Here is a 21,673-nt window from a genome sequence, read left to right as displayed (position 1 = left end):
GTGTACTTTCTTCAGGAAGCTATCCTGGGTCCCCTGCTATCCCCTGTACACACCACTACAAATCATTCATTAAACAAACATTTATTGAGTACTTTCTATGTGCCAGGTGCCAAGCTAGGCACGGTTGATACAAAAATTAAAGGACAATCCTTGCCCTCAAGGAGCTTACAGTCTAATGGGGAGATAAACCAGTAAGCAGGCAAGTAAGCCCAGAGTCATCTGTTGTGGTGTGCTGGAGGGAGAGGGGACATTCAAAGTTCCTTGGAGGAAGTGAAATCTAAGTTGAGAACTGACAGAGAAGGTACTCAGGTGAGCAGAAGGGAATTAAAGTGGCATCTCTGGATACAGGAGGCTGAAAATCAGAATGCAAGGTGGCAAGTGATGAGGCCAGACAGGCGAGCAAGAACCGGGACACCACGAGCCTCACAAGCCATGCTAAGGGGTCTGGACTTTATCCTGAGGACAGAGGGGAGCCATGGAAGGTTGTAAGCCAGGGAGTGACCGGATCAACCATGCATTAGAAGACAACTCTGGCTGCGGGATAGAGAAGCAGAAGGAGGCTGTCACAATAATCCAGGTGAAAGCTGCTGACAGCGGGAGTGGCTCAAATCAAGAGATGTTAAGGAGGTAAACTTGACAGTTGTTAGAGACTGGATGTCAGGGCAGAAAGAGAAAGCAGGTTTCTGGTCGGGCTCCTGAGTGATCTTGGGGCCAAGGCAGGTACCCAAAAAAGGCAGGTTGCAAAGGACGGCACCAAGTGCTATCTGGGCCATGAGAGTTGTCTGTGTGCCCAAAGGCAGCAGAACTGTGGTTCAGAGGACCGGGAGGGATGCTGCGGCTGGCTGTCAGCTCTCAATTCCTTGAAGCCATCAGCACGGATGGGCTCCTCCAGGGAACCCACGACCGAACCCTGAGAAACCCCACTGCGCAGGGGGTGAGTGGAGGGGCCTGCACAGGACCCGGAAAGGAGCAGCCAGAGAGGGAGAACCAGCCACGGAAGTGCTCGGGACGCTGCGGGTGACGGGCCCTGCCTGATGCTGCACAGACCCAGAAAGAGGAGATGTGAAGAGGGTCCGCTGGACTTCGCACAAGGACGCTGGCAACCCCCAGAACACTGGCAGTGGAGTGAATGGAGGGCAAAGCCACACCATTGGGGTGAGAAACAAAGAAATGGACAGCAAGGGAGAGCAAGGCCAGCTGCTGGCCTGCAGTCAGGACACTGGCCTCCAGTGTCCTCCAGCTTGTCCTCCCTTGTCTGCATAGGACAAAAGGGCCTGGCAATCTCCGTGCCACTGAGAGAAGGCCAAAGTGTGCGGCTCCTCCCCAGGAAAGGGGAATGCTAAACCCAAGGAAATGAAGGGCTGTGGTGGGACTTGAGGCTGGATGTAGAGGTAAGATTTTCAAGCACAGAGGTCTTCCCTGTGGCTGAAAGGTACCACATGTGTGCAGTCCATCTCTGCACCTGTCTGCTTTGCTCTGAGGTATAGGACACGTCCGGTAATGGCTCTCGTGGGGACTTCATTCGCATATGTACTGCTGAGTACTTGCAAGGCACTGTAGTTGGAATGCAAGGTCAACAAATGCTGGCCTGTGCCCAGGACCTGGCCTGCCTTTTTAGAAGACTGATCACCTCCCCAGAAGTCAAGACCACTCAGAAGAGAGGGCCAGCCCTTGTGTGCTCTTAGATGACAAACAGCTTCTCTCACCAGCCCTGTTTCTTACAAAACAGGCTGTAGCCCAGGCTGCCAGGAAGCTGATTTTTAATGTTTCTCCTCGAGCCTGAGATAGAATTCAGCCAGAAACCACTCCTCTTCCCTAGGGGAAGACTTATAAATAGGATACTGTACATGTTCTCCTGAAAAATCTAACCCAGTCCCACACCATCCCCTCTCTGCCCTCAGTGTGACAGTCACGGAGCCTTGGGGAAAGAAGAGATGGAAGGAGAGAGAAGGGGATTAAGAAAGGCTACATCCATCCCCACTCCCCTCCCCCCCCACCTCCCACTCCAGGCTCGGCTCCTCATCTCTGTCCCCTTCCCACTAAGGGCCACAAGAACAGTCCCTTCGGAAAGGCAAGACCCAAACCCAGAAAAGGAGCCCCTGGCGCAGAAAAGCCAGTCCAGGCGGAAGGTCAGCAAGAAGAAAGGAAGATGAACTTTCAGGGTATTAAGGCAAACAGGGCCACCTAGAATCTTTATTCAAACGGGAATCAGCACTTGGACAGAAATCACAGTTCAACAGCAAAAACTTTCTCTTGCAAGTGCTAAGCCACGGCCCCTCCCCATGGCCATCTGCTCACAGCAGTTACCACTGTCTGCTCTCCAGCTTCACGGCCCCTGCCCTGCCTGCCCTGGCTGAGCCAGAACTCCGGACCCATCACAGGAGGGGGCGGGAGGGCCACAGGAGCTCCGCTTCTACACACCCAGGTGGACCACGGCCTCCTGGCTAAGCAGGCACCGCATCCTCCCTGGCGCCCTCTGAGGTCTCAGCCTCTGGCAGCATCAGATCTGAGCCAAGCTGAGCCTCCTGAGGACGGTGGGGATGGGGACTTCCGGGGGAGTCGAGGGAAGGAGGGCCAGGGCTGGGGGAAGGTGCCTTCCAGCTCCCGGCCCCCACCTAGTGCAGAGGCCCAGGGGCCTGACTCTCCTGATCTCACCCCAGCATCCCCTCCGCAGAAGTTCAGTACATCTTCTGCCGACTGGGTAGAATGGCCTCTTTGATGAAGGAGAAGACAACCAGGATCCCTAAGCGTTTGCCCCGCTTGCCTTTGGTGAAGTAATTGGAGACCACGTCATCTGTGGAGACACAGGCAGGGAGATGAGTGTGTGTGTGTTTGTGTGTGTGGGTGTGTGTGTGTGGTGTGTGTGTGGGTGTGTGTGTGTGGGTGTGTGTGTGTGGGTGTGTGTGAGAGAGAGAGAGAGAGAGAGAGAGAACACAGCTCTGCCCACCCAGAGTCCAAGTGTCTCCATCACAGGGCGGGCTCCAGCTCCCCCAGCAACTCAGGCCTTGCTGGCGTCCTCCCACCATGCCTCCCACCTTACAAACCCCTTCTCACCTCCGGGCTGCATGGTGGAGGGCAGGACGTTCTCCCCAGCCGACAGTGACACAAAGAACGCAAACGGGATTATCCACAGACAGAAAGTGAAATAGGCCAGGACCTGGCAACAGAGACACTGAGATGAGGGTGCCCCTGGAGATGCCAAGGCTGGGCCAGGTGTGCTCACCATGTATCTTAGAGAGGCGGTCAAGCGTGCCCCACACTTGATCTCTGAAGGGGACCAGGGCCCGGGAAGCAGAGACAGGACACCCCCAGATATGGAGAAAATTCAGTGGGGAAAGGTAGAGACCAAAGATGACCGCGTGGCCACAATCCCCAAATCGTGGTCACTAGGACAAGCAACTCCTCTGAACCGAAGGAGGCAGATGGGGGGCAAAACCATGAATGACCCATGTTCCCTAGAGAAGTGACCTTGTTCTTCCCCAGGGGTTCAAGCTGGAGTAGCAAGGCTCGGGGTTGCAGCACCCCCCTGCCCTGTGAGGTCTGCGTCAGACCAGGCCACCCCACCACCCCCTCCTGACCTTAGGATGTTAGGCTGGGATGCTGGGAGCCCCAGAGGACTCACTGGGAGACAGCAGTGTCCTCCCCACCTCAGCCAAAGGGGTCCTGCTCCTCATCCTCGCTGCTTTCTAAAATCATCTATACCATTTTTTAAAAAGATGTGTCATCCCTGAATAAACTCAGTTTCAAATCATAGCCAAGTTCACAAAGAAATCATGCAAGTCCCTTTTACTCGCTCTGTCCCGGTTAGTAGTTTGATGACGTACTGAATACTTCTTACCTCTGAGAAGGGATAATATTCCTCTGCAAAAAACTGGAACGCTAGGTAATGATTCACCACCACTAGCCCTGTTGAGGGAATGAAGAGTCATTTATTGTGGGGCGGATAACATAAAGCAGACTTTCAACCTTCACAAGGCCCTGGAGGTTGGAAGCCGAGTCTTAGTCCTGACTTCACACCCAGCTCAGAGTATGGCTCCGTGCCAAGCGCACTACTCTCCAGAAGCCAGTTTCCCGTCTGCTAGAATGGAAGAACTAGCCCCCACCTGCCCGCTGCAGAGGGCACTCATGAATCCAATTAGAAGTAGGTAAAACACTCTTTGAATATTATAAAAATGAGACTCCAGTGCTACACACTCCAAAGCACGGTGCCAATTGACCTGGTCTTTAGCGGCCGTGAGTCCTGAAGAGAGCTCTGCAGGGCTGTGTGGGAGGATGTCACGGGCGTGCAGAGCACACGCTCCCAAGGAGTCCACTCCAGACGGGGTGTTTGCTAGACAGTTTGCAGCGCAATCTTAGGGTTCCTCAAAATTCTGGGGGAGGGGTCCGTCCTCAGGATAAGCTTCACTGGTGTGAACTGGTATGTTCTGGATCCCACCACCTCCTTAGCATGCAGCCAAATTCAGAGAGAGATCCTGGGGACTCGCTGCTCAGAGACAGGCATTCCTGCCGGTTCCCACGGTGAGGTGAAGGGCAGGCACCAGAACAAGGCATCCCCTCACACCCAACACCCCTCACATACACCTCACAGCCCACTGCCACGAATCTTTCCTCTTTTCTCCTCTCTTGCCTCTCCCCTTCTAAGGCAGAGAACCACAGCTCTGCCGTTCCTAGCCACGCTCTAGGGCGAGGGCATACTGGAAGATAGGATGGTACCTGACACCCACAGATCTTCAGAAAAACTCTCCCAGGCATCTAGAGGGCAAGTCAGGGGAGTGACAAAGGGAAGCCAAGGGAGCTCCCCAACGGGTGGGGGGATTGGGGAGCGCCTTCCCCCCCGGGAAGATGCAAGAGGAGCCTGGTCTCCAGGGAAGGACTCCTCACACCAATCCCCGCAGAACAAATCCTTTGGTGGAATCACACCAAGGCACTCAGTCCTGGCTTTAACACTGTGCCCTCCTGTGAATAACAGTCTCTTTCCAGATTCTCTCACAGAAATAGAAAAGCAGCTCTAAGAAACCCCAATCAATCTGATATCTTGACCAAAGGCTATGATGACCAGTAATGATTAAAGGGAGAAAAGGCAATCCCGGTAACCAGATACTGTCTAGAACCTTTTCCGAGAATAACTATAGCATCTATGTGCCAAATGAGTCTCCTAAACATCACTGAACAGATGGAGAAGCTAAGGCCAGAGAGGGGAAATGACTCCCCGGGGTCAGAAACTGGTGGCAGAGCAAAGGCAGGAAGGCCAGGGTCCTCCGAACACTGGGGTCTGTCAACCCCAAGGCAGCTGTCTGCAGGGAGCCCCAGAGCCCCAGGAGGCTCGTCTTAATCATGACTTTGGGCCAGAGGACTGGATGGGGAGCTGCCTGCAGGCCAGGGAAAGGCTTTGGGCTTTTCCTGGCCAAGTGGTTTCTTAGGGGCTATAACTGCTCAGCCAACCCACCTCTTTTCCCTTCTCAAACCCTTTGTCAAACTTACCTCTCTAGGAAAGCCCTCCCTTTCTGAGTATCCCAGCCCCCCAAATTCTAGTCACTAGAGCCAACGTGGGCTCTAGGCTGCTCATGTGTGAGGACCCCAGCCTCCAATCAGCCTGGCCTCCTGGAGGACCTCAGTGGTTTGCCTCTTTTCTTTATATCCCCTTCAGTGCCCTACACTGAGCTGGGCACATCCAACCACCTCAGCTGCCTCCCCAACTATGTCCCCTCTCACCGCACGACAGGATGAAGTTAGGCGAGGTCAGCATGATGAAGGGGAAGGTCTGGAGGAGGCCAAAGTAGACAAGGTTGGTGAAGAGGCCCACACCAATCATGTAGGTGGGGAAGCGCTCAAAAACGTAGAGGCCAATCAGCACAGCTGTGGAGAACTGAAAACAACCAGAGGCACACAGTGCGGGGAGCTTCTTCCAGGCAGCCTTTCTGGACTCACTAACCCCCAGCCTACTCAGGGCAACACTCTGCTCATGTTTCAGTCTCTCCTTGTTTCACAGCCACAGTTCTGACCTCCCTAGCTAGTCTCTCAGCTCCCAAAGGGCAGCACTTTTTAATCTCAAAGTTTGTTTGACAGCAACCCACAGTAAGAAAAATAGTTTACACTGTGACCCCAACACATGTACATATACATGATCAAAGTTCAGATTTCAATTCTAGTCTTTCCCATTCCTTTTTTTTTTAATGCTGATAATGATCTACTGAATTGACTGCACAACCCAATAATGAATCCTTCCTGCAGTTTGAAAAACATTGTTCTGAAGGACTTATAGCTGTCAGTGCTCAACAAAAGGCAGGCAGTCGGTTGAATGAAGGTCTAATTCCTGTACCAACACCCATGAGCTGGGCCTCTGAACCCAGAGCTGAGAGCTATGGTCTTGTCTCCACCACTAACTCCCTACCCCAGGCCATGCCCAAAGTGGAAGTGGCTGCCCCCAGCCCCTCCCCAGCCTTTCCTGCAGCTGCAGAAATCTATCCACCATCAGTCACTCCTGTGGCTTGGACATCAATGGCAAGGATTGTGTCTTCAGGAAGAGAAGCCTTCCACAAGCCCTGAGCAGGCCAGGGCCTGGGGCAGGGAAGGTGTCTCCCTCTTAGAACAAGTCACTTGATCCAGTTAGAAAGAGGGCAACGAACAAGTACTCAAAACTGTCCTTAAGGTTCCTCTCAGTTCTAAATGCTGTAAGCAGAGCAAGGGGCTAAGACCACTGAAGGCGGTCAAAGGCAAAGCCACAGTCCTGTCAACAGAGAATGGGCACTCAGCTCTCGCCTTAAGGAACCAAGAACGAGGCCCACAGTGAAGCGATGCCACTTGGGGAAGGAGGCAGGGAAGACCTAGGCCCAGGAGAGCAGACCCAGGGGACAAGGCACAGGGCAAGGAGGTAGGGGGTGGTACCCTCAGGAAACAGCAAGGACAGAGGTCTCATCACCCAGGCCAAACTTTCCCCACTTCCTCCTTCTGAGGCAGGGCAAGAGTGAGGGGGATCCTGGGGAAAACTGCCACTTACCCAGATCATGTATTTTATGATCCTGCTGGTGGCCACTGTGTATTCTTCTATCAATTCTGCCAGGTAATAGAGTCCGGCCGCTGGCGGGGGGAAGCAAGCAGGGAGAACATTAGCTAGGGTCACTCCCACCATCCTGATCACCCCTCTCTCTGCAGCTGGATTCCACTCAACCTTTCATGACTCCATTAGGTAAGGAACATACCAAACAATCCGTGTGTTACCCTCCCAAGTCGGAAGTAAAACTTTGTCAGGGCAACTAAGGAGAGATTTCATAAAAGTGAATGGAAACCTGTATTTGATGCCTCAGCACAAACCTAACCTCTGGCCCATAAAAGGGAATTTCTTTCACTCATTCAATAAATATCCGTTGGCATTTAGTATGCGCCAGGTGCTGGGCTGAGAGCTGAGTACAGTACGAGACAGACGAGGTGCCTTCCCTGACCAGCTTTGCGGGAGTGGGGGGTGTTGAGTGGGAAGGGGAGTCAGACTATCCCAGTAGGACAAGTCAAACCCCATAAGGAGGGCTTCCCGGAGGAGGTGAAGTCTCAGCTGACATCAAGAGTAGGAACTAGCCAAAAAGGGAAAGCCCGTCAAAGTCAGAGTGCGAAGCACCAAGGGCCCGAGGCGAAAGGGCGGGGGTAGGTGTCTGGGAAAAGTTCGGTGCGGCCGGCCCCGCGACGGAGGGCGCGGCAGCGGTTGGCCGTGCGCGGGCAAGGGGCACTTGAGTCAGCCACTCCCGGGCACCGCTGGGGCGGACTCTGTGACTCCTGGAAGGACCCGAGGTCAGGCTAGGCTACTGGGGTCAGGAGGAGGAGCAGGACCAGGCGGGGCAGGAAGGGGGATGCGAAGGCCGGAAGGACCGGGCGGGGGTCTCCCGGCTCTCTCCGGCGCCCTCGTGATGCGACCCCCGGCGAGCACAGATGCCGGAGCTGGAGCCCGCGCGGGCCGGGGTCGCGCACTCTCACCGACGGCCAGCGTGATGAAGGCCACCTGGATGAAGAGCGACAGCCAGCTCAGCACATACATGAACCACATGGCGCCCCCGCCCCGGCCGCCCGCCCGCCGGGACGGGCCTGCGCGCTCGGGCTCCGGCAACACGGAGCCACCACTACCGCCGCCGCGTCCCCGCCCCTCGGACGGTCGTGCGCCGCCGCCGAGAGCAGCCCGGCCCGAGCACCGCCCCAGCCGGGTCCGGACTAGCGCCGCCCGCCGGCGCGGAGGGCCAACCGCTGCTGCCCAGATCGGCGCGCGCCCGCGGACCGCTGGGCTCCCGAGGCTGCAAGGAGGGGACGGTAGACGATGCACCCCCGGGGAGGCGGGACGGTCCTGAGGCGCGGGTTCGCGGCGCTAGTACCGGAGCTTGGACCGTAGCCTCCGGCCCCTCCCTGTGCACTCCTGCGCCAACCTGGAGGGTGGTCCAGGGAAGGGGAGGGCCTCCCGACCCCTCCCCAGCAACCTCGGGCCAGAAGCCTCCAGGCAGGTTGCCCAGGCCTTTCTTTTGCTCCCGCAGGTAACAGGAACAAAACTGTTGAGTGCCTAACGTGTGCCAGGCACTGTGCTAAAAGCTAGGCTGTAGGTTCATGGTGGAAATTAATCCGATGATGTAGATCATTTTATGGATGGGAAGCCAGGGCCTAGGAAGGTTACTTTGCCTCAGGTTATTGTACATCTAGGAAGAGGCACAGGTAGGAATTGGGGCACCTTTGATTAGTCATCCTCAAGCCTAACTCTCCCTCTCTGTTGACTTCGCCCATTAGGCGCTGAATGCATTTACTACACCTCTGGAAGAGCTAACTGAGGGGCCCCAAGGAGCAGGGCAGCCCTTGTCAAGAAGTCCCCCATCTGGTGGCTGAGACAGGCATGCCAAAATAACATATAACGGGCCCCTGGTATGTTTCTTATCTCAGAATATTTTTCATGTATAAAAATAAATACATATTCCTCAAAAAAATTAAACATAGAATTACCATGCTATCAAGAAATTCCACTCCTGGGTGTATACCCAAAAGTACTGAAAGGAGGGATTCAAAGAAATATTTGCACACGCATGTTCATAGCAGCATTATTCACAATAGTCAAAAGGCGGAAACAACTCAAAACAACAGATGAATGCATAAACAAAATGGTATGTGCATGCAATGGAATATTATTCAGCCTTGAAAGACATGAAATTCTGACGCATGCTACAACGTGGGTGAACCTTGAGGACATTATGCTAAGTGAAAGAAGCCAGACGCAAAAGGACAAATATTGTACGAGTCCACTCATCTGAGGTATCTAGAATAGTCAAATGCATAGAGACAGAAAGTAGAATGGTGGTTGGTTGGGGGAGGGTGGGACAGAGGGCAATAGGGAGTTACTGTTTGATGGGTACACAGTTTCAGTTTGGGAAGATGGAAAAGTTCTGGAGATGGCTGGTAGTGATGATTGCACGACATTGTGAATGTACCTAATGCCACTGATCTGTACATTTTAAATGGTTCAAATGGTAAATTTTATGTTATGTATAGTTTACCACGATTAAAAAATACATAAGATTACAAAGCAAAGAAATTACACTGAAATACAGATATCAAAAAATTTTTTAGAAAACTATGTAATATAATAATATATATGCTTCTTTATTAATGCATAACATAACCCAATCTAACAGAAAGTCTAATAACTACCTCCCAGTGACATAATGAGAAACATATATTTGGTCTCTGCCCCCAGTTCCTGACACAGAACTCCTAAATTCCTCGGAATTTCCTGGGTGATAGGAACATCTTCTGTTCTAATGAGGTGACTCTTGGTGGGCTCCTGGTTAGCTTCAGTAAGGGGGCTGGTCACCAGATTGGAAGCTTGGAACTGTTTCTTTTTTGGCCACACTGCGTGACTTGTGGGATTTTAGTTCCCCGACCAGGGATTGAACCCGGGCCATCAGCAGTGAGAGCAAGGAGTCCTAATCACTGGACCGCCAGGGAATGCCCTAGACACTTGGAACTTTCAATCCTACCCTCCATCCTCCAGGTAGGGGAGAGGGACTGGAGATTGAGTTAATAATCATGAGGAAGCCTCCATGAAAATCTCGAAACCATAGGGTTCGGAATGGTGAATACATCCACATGCTGGGAGGGTGGTGCACCCCAACTCCACGAGGACAGAAGTTCCTGAGCTCAACCCTTCCAGACCTCACCTCTTCTCTGGCTGTTCATCTAAGGCCTTTATAATATCCTTTATGATAAACTGGTAAACTAAGTAAATGTTTCCGAGTTTGGTGAGCCATTGTAGCAAATTATCGAACCTGAGGGGAGGTATGTGAGAATCCCCAATTTTGTAGCCAAGTCAGACAGAAGTGTGGTACCACAGGGACCCATGACTGTGGCTGGAATCTGAATTGAAGGCAGTGTTGTGGGACTAGGGTCTTAAAGCTGTGGAGTCTGACGATAACTCCAGGTAGATAGTCTCAGAATTGAATAAAATTATAGGACACCCAGTTGGTGCCCTGAGAGTCGGAAAATTGATTGATGTGGGGAAAAAACCTACACATTTGGTGTCAGAAGTGTGGTGAGTAAAGAAACAGTTTTCCTTTACTACCACAATGACAAAGGAGGGATGAATGTAAATATTTTCAAAATATCTTCAATCATATAAGAAGAGAAAGTCACAGATACTGCCAGCTACTGTGAGTTTGTTGCCTGCATTCATAATGGAAGGAAATGTTAAATTTCAGTTAGACCTTAGTGTAAATAAAGAGGGAAACTTTTTCCCTTCCAACTTTCTAGAGTCCTTCAGTTTGTCTCCCTGAATTTTATATCTGCTGACTTCTTAGGGGTCCCCACACCCCTGGTTAAGAATTTCTGAGGGCTGTGTATAAGGAGAAGTGGGACCTTAAATGACTGTGTGCTTGGACTTCCCTAGTGGTCCAGTGGTTAAGACTCCACACTTGCAGTGCAGGGGGTGCAGTGGGTGCGGGTTCAATCCCTGGTCAGAGAAGGGGAAGTTCCTTGTGCCGCCATGTGATGCGGCCAAAAAAAAAAAAAAGACTGTGTGCTTATTTACAAGGCTCTTCATTACAGCACCGGGAGAGACTGAAAACAACCTAAATGTTCATTATTAGGAAACTGGACAAGTACGTTTTGGTACATTATAAAGCAGAGCCATAAAAACAATCAAGGATGCTCTTTATGTACCCATAGAGGAGGATCCTCTTTTGAAAAAAGCAAAAGAATCTGCATAAGTATTTCTTTATATGGAATATCTCTGGAAGAGTCCATTAAAAAATGGTAACTTTGCTTGCCTCCTAGGAAGAGAAAGAGTGGGGTTCAAGAGTAAGAGAGGGCATTTCCTCCATATTCCTTTTTATATCCTTAAAGCATTGAACTATGTAAATATATGTAAATGTATTACCTATTCATGAATTAAGTTTAAAATTTAAATGTTTGTAGTATGTTGGACCTGCTAGGATGTCTCAAATTGTCTGTCGTGTTAATCAGTCCCTTTGTGAAAAAAGCATGTGGAGCCTTACAGGTAAGTCAGCTAACCTTGGATCACATGACCTGGCCACCCCTGATTGGCCCAATAGGGGAGCTTCATGGTTAGGTCTTTTCTGTTGGGGAGTTTGTATTTGAGACACAGAAGCATCAGTGAGTAGAAGCACAATAAAATCTCAATTCGTCTTCGTTTTTCCTAAACGTTATCCTCCCAAGGAGGGAGGAAAATATAAAAGTATTCTCCCACTCCTCCCCAGAATTGTAGATAAGGGAAACTTGAGGCTGGAAAATGTTAAGGGCATTCAGATGGCTGACCCAGGACTGTTATTCCAGAGCTGGGCATTTTTACTTCCCCACAGTCTCAGAGCCAAAACTGGCCCCGGGGACCAAGGCTGAGGATTCATGTTTCCTCTGGACAGCAGGAAGAAACCATGATTTCCCAAGAAGGTGGGGCAGGGTTCATGAAGGCTCTTTGGGACCTGTGCTTAGGCAGGAGGTCACCAGGATGAAAAAAACAACCTCTCTTGAAGGAGGGATGGGGTGAAGCAGAAGGGCTCCCATGCTCATTTCAAGGAACTCAAGAGTGAAAAGATTTGTAGGTTCACAGGTTTGTTGATTTACATATTGACAGACCTCAGTAACTACATACACTTATACCAATGTTACACATACTCCTTTAACTTTTACTGATTCACAAGCTCATATGTTACCATTTGATTTCCGCATGTGTGGGGATCAGTTCCCATACATCTCATGACGATGTTCTAGGGAAACTAGCTCTTTCAACATCATGTGGATCGCTTCCTCATAAAACAATCATTGCCTTTTGTTTCTTTTTATAGTTTCTATAAGTGCACTCTAGTGCACGTATAGTGTTCTTACTCTGCGCCAGACACTGTTCTGAGTGATTTGTATGTCTTAACCCATTTAACACTCATGTCTAGCATAGGACATAATGCTATTATTGTCTCCATTTCACAGATGAGAAACCAAAGCTCAAAGAGGTTCAACACCTTATCTAAGGTCGCACAGCTAGTACTTGGAGGAGCTGGGGTTTGAATCTGGACAGTCTGGCTCCAGACCCACGTGGTTTTCTCTGGTCTCTTTAACTAACCTGCTGTCAGGGTGATTCTGCCTGCCTGGTCGTGGGCTGGGCCCTGCTTTATCTCCCTGCAGGCTGCCTGGTCCCCTGGCTCTTCCTTGTATCCCTCTGCCTTTAGCCTTATAGGAGCTAATGAATAGACATCAGGGTTCTGGCTTTGGCCACCTCTGTTCACCTCCGGTCCCCTTCAGCATCTTCACTAGCTAACCTTCTCACATTCTCACACACTTACACCTTCACTGCACCCAAGGCTGGGGACTGGCTTTAGTTGGTTCTGTGGTCCCAGTGGTTACTGGCTGGGGCCTGAGCATCCCTAGGTGCTCAGAAGGGCGCGGAAGCGGGGAATGAAGAGGCTGGGCGGTGCGGGACCCTGCAGCTCAAGTGCCCCTGACCTGGCTATGTTCGCTGCCGCCCTCTAGTGGCGGCCAGAGGACCTGAAGAGGACCAAAGCCAGGGCCGGTTCAAGAGAGAGCGAGCGCACACGTGCACACTTACACTGCACACAGTTGGAGACAGGGTCTCCGTCAGCATCCGGGCCTCTGCTGCCCCTGCCTAGATTGGCTACAGACAAGGATGGTTGTGTGAGAGACATCATGGAGTCAGAGACAGGCAGGGACAGGCCTGGAGATCCAGGCCCCTCTTGCCTCCTCCTGTCCCGCTGTGTAGCTCTTGCCCCTTTCCTGGCCAGCGCCCCGGCGCCAACAGAAGCACAGTGTTGGGGTAGGTACCTGCCGCCCCCCTCCCACTCTATCCCTAACACGTACAATGTCCCCTCTCTAAGGTGCCCACACCGTAGCGGAACACCTTTCCTGTGACGGTCCATGTAGTCAGCAGGTTTCTCGTTTGGCAGCTCACCTCTCAGGCCTTGGTTCTGCAGCAGGTCAGCCAGAGGAAAATTCTAGGAAGAGACGAACCAGAAACAGTGAAAAACAATGGCCACTCCTATGTGCCCATAATCCACAGGCCTCCTGACCCTGTTTCTCTGCTATGCCTCTGCCCCCACCCAGGCAGCTGCTCTGGTGTTCCTGGCACCCCTCCCCCATCCCTGTCACATGCCTGGGGCCCCAATTCAGGTGGCTGAGTTAAAGAGCTTTCTAGTGACAAGTCCTCAAAAGGCTCTATTAATTGCCTCAGCATTGTCTTCAGCTAAGCTGCCGGGTCTGCGAGCTGAGCGGACCCCGTTGGGGGTGGGGAAGGGTGTGTGTGTGTGTGTGTGTGTGTGTGTGAGAGAGGGTGTGAGGCTGGAGAATGACAGGAAAGAACAAGGCAGGGGAAGGCAAGCACTCTGGGATTCGGCACATATCAACTGAGACCCTTGCAGATGTCTCCCTCTCCCTCTCCCCCTCTCTCTCTCATACAAACACACACACATACACACACACAGAAGAGCCCCTGAGCAGGGTTGTGGTACCTCCTCTGATGGAGGCCCAGCCTCTCCAAGGAGAGGAGGTGGCCCCACGACCCGGGACAGCAGCCAGCCATTCACATTCACTCCGCCTTTACCGACACAGATCGCTGCAGTGTCTCCCTGTCTTCATTCAAGCAGCTCTGAGTGGTCCCCCGTGACAGGAAATCCTGCTTAGAAGAAAAGGGACAGCTCTCTCTGACGAGCTAACTCCCCTCCTGGGGGGAAAGAAGAGGAGGCTGAGATGAATATATCAAAGGACTAAGAAGGGTCAGGGCCAGGAGGAAGTTCTACCTCCCACTTCACAAAGCAGGCCCAACATCTGCCTTTATTTGAACACCTTGAAAATGCACTACCCCATGATCTGTGAGGAAATATTTCTTTGTACTGGAGAGAGTGGTCCAGTTTTCCCCTTTGGGACTACCCCAAAAAAGTCTATACACCTGATACGATACTGCTATTAATGGTTAAGATTTGTTGAACACGTCTTCGTGCCAGGCATCGAGCTAGGTCCTTTATACAAACTCTCTCACAAAAAGTCTTTAAAGTAGGTATTATTTTTATACCCATTTTACGGAGGAGGAACCCGGGGCACAGAGAGGTTAGGTAACTTGATCAAGTTCACAAAGCTAGGGAGCCCCAGATTGGGTGGCCAACCATGCTGCTCTGCCCAGGATACAGGACTTTCTGGGCCACAACCAGGAAAGTCACGGGCTAACTGGGCTGAGTTGGTCACCCCCAGCCCCCCGTCTTCCTGGCACCGGTACCCACATGCTTAACCACAGAACATCTTGTACCAGTAGCCAGTGCCAGAGGGGGACTCCAACTTTGTGGATCATCGCAAAGATCATCACAGCGTCAGCCACTGGAACAGAAGTCCAAACTCTTCTGCTCACTGCATCTTGGTGTTGAGTCGCCAAGGAAAACACAGTGCAGTCAGGCATTGAACGGCCCAATGCTTTCTTTACTCATGTGAAGACAGAGCAAGAGCCGCTTCAGCCATGGGCCTTGGTTCCTCATGGCCAGCAGGTGGCCCTGACGGCAGGTGCAGCCGTCGCAGGGCAGCTGGCCTCTGTGCACCCCTCTTGTGCTGAAGCAGAAGCATCCCAACCCCTCCTTCCTGGAGTTTGGAATACTGAAAGCTGGGGGCGTGCCGGAGGGGCACTGATGTACAGGTATAAGCGGGACAAAGGAGCACACGCTGAGCTTGAAACAGGGAAAGATATTCCCACACGAGGTGATAAGCCCGGCACGGGCTGTGTGGGCTCATTATCTCTTGGGGAGGAAATGTTCCAGGCCCAAGGCCTGTCCTTAGGCCCAGTTAGGGTAGAAAGACTGCACACAGGAGAATGCCTTTCCCAACAGATACACTGCCTCCGAATATCCACTCTTCAGATATTTCACACACACAAACACACACACACACACACACACTCCCCCCAGCCCTCTCCTTACAGTCGTTCTCATATGGAACACTTTCGCCTCCTATGCCAGCCTCCTCCGCTTCTGCAGGCTTTTCGTATCACCTCCTGTGATGGGCAGAGTCAGGTGCTTACCATACAAGGGAACGAGGATGTGTAGGCTGAAGGGCTGCTGCCGGGTCGCCCTCTTTTCCTTTTTCCTTCCTAACAGAACATCTATTTTGCTTAGGGCAGCGATGTGTCCTGCTTTTCAAACAAAACAAAACAAAGCTCTCTGTTCTCAACTTCAGCCCAACCATTGGGGGATTTGGTGGTAGCAGTAGGCAGGGGAAATACGATGAATATCAAACCCAAACTGCACCTTAGCGTGGTGCCCCATTAAGGGTCCCTCCTTGCGCAGCCGTTCTCTCTCTCTGTTCACACAGAGTTAAGAGAGTTGGAGGTTCCTTCTCTTTCTGTGGTGCTCTTGCCTGAGACGCAGACTCCCCAACCTCACCCGTTACACCCTGTCCCACCTTTCCACCTGGCAAACTCCTACTCATTCTTCAAGACCCAGCTCAAATGTTTCCTGAGACGGCGATGAGCGTGGGCTCATTTCCTTGTCCCCAGTGCCCAGCACAGGGCCTGGCACGCAAGAACCATCCTGCCTACAGGGCTGGCCCTTGCAGCAATGTTTAGCCAGACCACACTACAGATCACACTAGGGGCGGATCCTTAAGGACAGCCAGATTCTCTTTCCCAGAAGTGGAAAGGCGGCCTGAGAGAAAGCTGGGCCAGCCTGTGTGTAGCACGTGGCACTTAGCCAGTAAGATGTCAACCTGAGAGCCCACCATGTGGGTGACAACAGAGGAAGCTAGGCTGTGGTGAGAAGGCCCCGGGCTGATGTGTGAGAATATATGGTCAGTGGGGTGTGCCTTAGTCTTTCTGGATCCCAGTTCCAAGCCCTTCCCATCCCAGCTTCCTCTTATCGAAGTTTCTGTTTCTTGCAACTCAAGAGTCCTAACTGCCCCAGGGGAAGAGGTTACCAGGGCTCAAAAGACGCTGATGCGAAATTTGGGCCCCCGCCTTCTCCGATGTCAGCTGCATCAACTCCTCCCTCGTTGTTTAACCCTGGGTCAGGGGGTTCTTGGTCCTGCTGCACAGCGTAATGACTTCAGACCAAGTGGAATCGGACTCTGGGCTGGGGCCCCGGCTGCGGCAGTTTTTCAAATGCCCCCTTTGCACCGGCCACCCCACTGTTTGCTCAGGGCTTCCACACGGCAGCCAGGATGGGAACCACTGCCCTAGGGGAGAGAAGTACACAGGGCACTAGAGTCTGGAGTATCCACCCCCCTCAGGTAAAACAGCAGTGATGTTGGCTGTGGAGGGGCCTGCCTGTGTGGCCAGCCGTGCCCAGCCTGCCCTTCTTCTCCCTCCCCTTCCTTCCAGCCCCTACTCAGCAAAGGGCAATCCCTGAAGCTTTCCCGGCCCTGTCCCCCAACCCTACACGACACTGAGTCATGGCCCTGGAACCCTAAAGGACCCTGCTCCTCCTGGCTGCCTGCCCTGCACAGACCCTCCTCCCCCCACTCACAGTGCTCTTCCTGCCCCTTCTCTCTGCCCATCCAGTCCCTACCAGTTTTTCAAGACCCACTTAATATTCCTCCTCCAGGAAGTCTTCCTGAGTGCTCCAGCCCATTCTAGCCCCCATCTTCTCTGGCCTCCTGTTTGCATCCAGAGTCCACGGTCCTCACCGGGCTCATTTACTGCCTCCTGGTGACTTTTCCAGGAGCTGACATTTTGCCTCCCCAGCCAGCGTGTGAGACCCACGCCCGCCCTCCCCCAGTCTGGCCAAACCCCGGGCAAGGCACGTGGACAGGCTCAGAAGCCAGGGCCCTGGTTGCCGCCCCCAGCCCCTCCCTCTCACCTCCTCTCTCCTGAATTTCAGTGAGGGTCCACCCTTAGGAGGGTCCAGAGAGAGTCAGGTTGGAGGGGAGCACACAAAGATGGAACTGTGCCGCTGCGTGGATACACTGGGGCGGGGGGTTAGATTCCCTCTGAATTGCCTCCCAAATCTGAAATCTCTGAGCCCCGCCCACCAGCTGTCGTCCAACCAACCCACCTCCTCTCCTCGCCGCCACACTCCGTGCCCCCTCAGGGTCGGCAGCGGCAGTGACGAGAGTCTGAAACCACAAGCCAGAGGTCAGTAAGAGGCCACGATCAGTGCGGGACTGGTTTGGGGGCTGCCGGTCTGGCCAGCCATGCAGCAGCGGGTGACAGTGACAGCGACAGCAAAGGCAGAGCCAGGTGCGGGTCTGTGCCCACCGGCCCAGCACTCCCGCATCCCCCAAGAGCTGCTCGTCTCCCACCGCCCAGGCCACCGCCTTGAGGAGAACGGAGGAGGCGGCTTCTCCCCAAGAGCTTCGGGGTCATATGCTAGGGAGCAGGGTGTTACAGCTTCAGAGGCTGACAGACGACACGCCGCAAGACACCTCACACACTCACACCCAGAAAGGTACGTACCCAGAGAGGCCCCCACGCAGCTGGCACGTGCGGGGGCCACGGAGGTGCTTACAGGCACAGAGGCAAGGGGACTCGCCCACAGACACACAAACAACCAGGAGGGACCCAGACTGCCCCAGACACCCGATACGCACACGTACACACACATACAAACAGACCCGCAGACGCAGCTTCCCAGCAAGACACACGGGCACAGGCCCCAGGCCTGCCGTCATCCCGAGACACCCCAATTGATCTGCCCCCCTGGAAGGAAGCCTTTGGCTGGTTTGATGTGGTGACAACAGTTTTCCCACCCAAGCACGTCCCTTTCCTTTCATCCACCCAACCTCTCCCGGAGGCCATCTGCAGTGCGGCCCGCTAAGCTTCCTCTCCCAGGCCTGCGAGGCTCTCTGGCCAGGGCTGCGGGGTTTGGGAAATGGAGGACAAGGTTTGAAAGCAGCTTCTGGCACCTTTGCTGGGGTTTAGAGCCTGCCCTCCCCACGGAGAGGCGGTGCGAGGGGCAGTGAGGCCTCCAGCTTTCCCAAGGCCCAGCCCTGGTCGCTGCACCCTGCCAGGCCTCCCAAGGGAAAGTCTGGGCTGAGAGAGCCTGGCCCAGGGTCTCCAGTGTCCCCAGCAGCCTCTTAGCAGTCCCATCACGCCACCTGCCAGTGGCTTCCACACATTAGGGCACCCACCAGCAGCCTCGCCTCTGGTCACTAGGATGCAGCTTCAAGGCCAGCTTCGAGCCTGGCTGTGAGAGTCCTGTCCTCTTTCCCCGGGCAGTGGCTTCTCTTGTTGCTGGTCACCATGCAGACGCATCGGCAGAGCTGAGGGGCCTACCTGGGGACGGTGCCTCGCTGTGCTGGACAGTGGGATCGGGCTTAGGGAGGGGGTCAGAGCTGCCCCTCAGAGCCGAGTCAGGCAGGTAGGTTCTCACTGAGGGTGGTCCCCAGGCCTGGTCCAGCAGATGTCATCCCAGCTGTGCGGTCTGCCTTTTCCTCCCATCCACACCACGCCCACTGGCCACGTGGTGGAATTCCAGCTCCCTCACTCTGGCCCTGCTCTCTGCCCTCTGTCTAAGGTACTCCTCCAGATAGTCACAAGATGCCTCCTCCTCATGTAGGTCAAGGTCGCCTTCACAGAGGGGCCCTCCCTGATCGCAGTGTAAAATAGGAACCCCCATCCCATTTCCTGTTTTGCCTTTCCTCGTAGCACTTTCCACTACACATCAATACAGTAGATGTTTACTTGGTTCTTTTCTGTCTCTCCCACTACAATGTAAGCCCCGTGAGGGCAGGGACTTTGGCCAGCTCAGTCCTAGAATTCCCAGCTTTTGCCAGGTAGGCACACAAAGCACGCACTAAACATGCTGAAGGAACATGAGCAGGTGTACACATGCACACTGACACACGAGTCCTGGATGACGAATGTGTCACACGCACCATGCACGTGTACACACACACACGTGAGCTCTCAGGCAGAGGCACACGTGCTCATGCATCTCACTTGGCCCAGCTCCTCCGAGCCCAAGAGAAGTGTTATCACCCACGTTCCCCCATGCAGGCAGCCTCCAGCCAGATTCCACTCAGCCCTCCTGGTGCTGACTCGGCCTGACATGCCAGTTGCACGTGGGGCTTCTCGTGGAGGCCGAGGCAAGCCCACTACCACTGTGGTGGCTGCTAATTGGCTCTGTGTTGGGCCCTGGGTCACCGCTCGGTCAGCCATGGCTGATACCTTCTTCCCACTTGTCTCAGGAAAGGCGCTGCTGTCCCCTCTGCTTAGGCCTCAGACAGTCACTGAACCGCACATGCCTGGCCACGTGGGACCGGCTGGGCCAGCGAGCCCCTCTGATGGTGGCCCCTGCCCCTCTCACTCTTGGGAGAGAGCAGAGATGGCTCAGCACACAGGACTGCCCTGGGGAGGGGGGCATTTGCCCAAGGGGTGAGGTGTGATGACAAGGGTATGAGGAAGGCCCCGAGCCCAAATATCTATGTAGGATGACCTGTTAACAGTGACCTGTTACAGGACTTCCAGGGAAGTCCCTCTTCCAGAGTTTTTCAAGCTGGAATTCAGAGAAAATCTGGGGACTTCCCTGGTGGCTCAGTGGTTAAGAATCTGCCTGCCAATGCAGGGGACACGGGTTCGAGCCCTGGTCCAGGAAGACCCCACATGCCTCAGAGAAAATAAGCCCAAGCGCCACAACTACTGAGCCTGCACTCTAGACCCGCGAGCCATAACTACTGAAGCCCGTACATCTAGAGCCCGTGCTCTGCAACAAGAGAAGCCACTGCAGTGAGAGCCCCTACAGCAAGGAAGGGTAGCCCCCGCTCGCCGTAACTAGAGAAAGCCCATGCGCAGCAACGAAGACCCAATGCAGCCAAAAATAAATTAAATAAATAAATTTTTTTTAAAAAAGAGAGAGAAAATCTGTGTGTGTGTGTGTGTGTGTGTGTGTTGGCGGGGGCAGATGTATTAGGGGCTTAATACCTCTTGTGAGACAAGACTCCCTTGGTGCAACCTTGTTTATTGAGCCATTAAACAGGACAAAACGGGTTTCTCTCCTTTGGGGCTTTTCTGAGCCTTAATGTACTGATGGGCAGACGGACTCTCCAAGAAGGGTGGCGCAGGAAGATTGAAGAGGACTCAGGCCAGGGACCACAGGAACCCTTTGTTCTGGAAGCACCAATTAACATCTCTCCAGGAAACACCATTTGGGAAACAATGCAGAATTGATCTGTGGAACAATAGCTCATTCTGTTATCGGCAGAGACAGGTAAATCCTGCTCCTAAATTATTGGAAGACAATTTTATAGAACTGAAAACCAAACACTTCTCCTTCTAAAGACACTTGAGCCATATAACCTGTCATGGGTCATTGGGGCGACTGACAGAGTTGCCCTAGGACTCCTCTCCAGAAGCGATTTTTTGATAGAGCAACCAATTCATCCCATTTTTAAAGCTGAAAGTCCCATGTCACAGGAACTCCGTCAGTCCTGAGCAAACCAGACCATTGGTCTCCCTATTTCTTAGCAGGTATTGAAATAGGGGGGATTGGCTCCAAGGAGCCCTTTGAGACCTGCAGGGCACCATGAAAGGGACTGTTTTAACTGATTAAGCTGTTGCAGGAAAGAGTGTCTTGGGAGAGAAGACGGTGGTGTCCCAGGTCTCAGGCGTGTCCCTGGGACGGCCGCCACGTGTGAGTTCTTGGCTTCTTGCAGGAAAGAATTCAAGAGTGAGCCATAAAGTACAAGAAGTTTTATTCAGGGAGATACACACTCCACAGACCGAGTGTGAGCCATCTCAGAAGGCGAGAGAGGCCCCCGGAATCTGAAGTGGTTAGTTTTTATAGGCTGGGTAATTTCATGGGCTAATGAGTGGGAGGATTATTCCAGCTATTTTGGGGAAGGGGTGGAGATTTCCAGGAATTGGGTCACCGCCCACTTTTTGGCCTTTTATGGTCGGCCTCGGAACTGTCATAGCGCCTGTGGATATGTCATTTAGCGTGCTAATGTATTACAATGAGCGTATACTAAGTTTCAAGATCTAGCGGAAGTCGACTTATCCACCATCTTGGACCTAGTTGGTTCTAACCCGTTTATGTCGTGTCCTCAACAGCTATGTCATTCTTTTAAAGGTTGTCCCCTGCCCTCTTCCTGTCTCAAAGCTACCAGCCGGCCCTTCCTCTTCCATCTATCCAGTCTCCCACCCTGCCGGTCACACTGGCCGGGTCTCCTGGGCAGGTGGAGAGGAAAAGGAAAGCTGCCTGGGTCTACCCCTTGCCCCCGCACGTGA

General features: G+C 53.1%; 1 protein-coding gene across 1 annotated transcript; it reads right to left on the bottom strand.

Moving 5' to 3' along the window:
- Positions 1 to 65: 65 nt before the first annotated feature.
- Positions 66 to 8,146, bottom strand: TEX261 (testis expressed 261). Its single transcript, XM_082426111.1, has 6 exons — positions 7,963 to 8,146; positions 6,998 to 7,077; positions 5,713 to 5,866; positions 3,839 to 3,906; positions 3,055 to 3,157; positions 66 to 2,794 (listed from the first exon to the last, which is right to left on the bottom strand). Exons 1-6 carry the CDS (start codon positions 8,030 to 8,032, stop codon positions 2,679 to 2,681), a joined length of 591 nt encoding a protein of 196 aa, XP_082282237.1. The 5' UTR covers positions 8,033 to 8,146; the 3' UTR covers positions 66 to 2,678.
- Positions 8,147 to 21,673: the final 13,527 nt, after the last annotated feature.

Source organism: Balaenoptera physalus (genome assembly GCF_965194825.1).
Source record: "Balaenoptera physalus genome assembly, chromosome: 15".
Taxonomy (NCBI): domain Eukaryota; kingdom Metazoa; phylum Chordata; class Mammalia; order Artiodactyla; family Balaenopteridae; genus Balaenoptera; species Balaenoptera physalus.
Note: the sequence above shows the minus strand (reverse complement) of the source record. Positions and strands in the feature narration are given on the sequence as shown.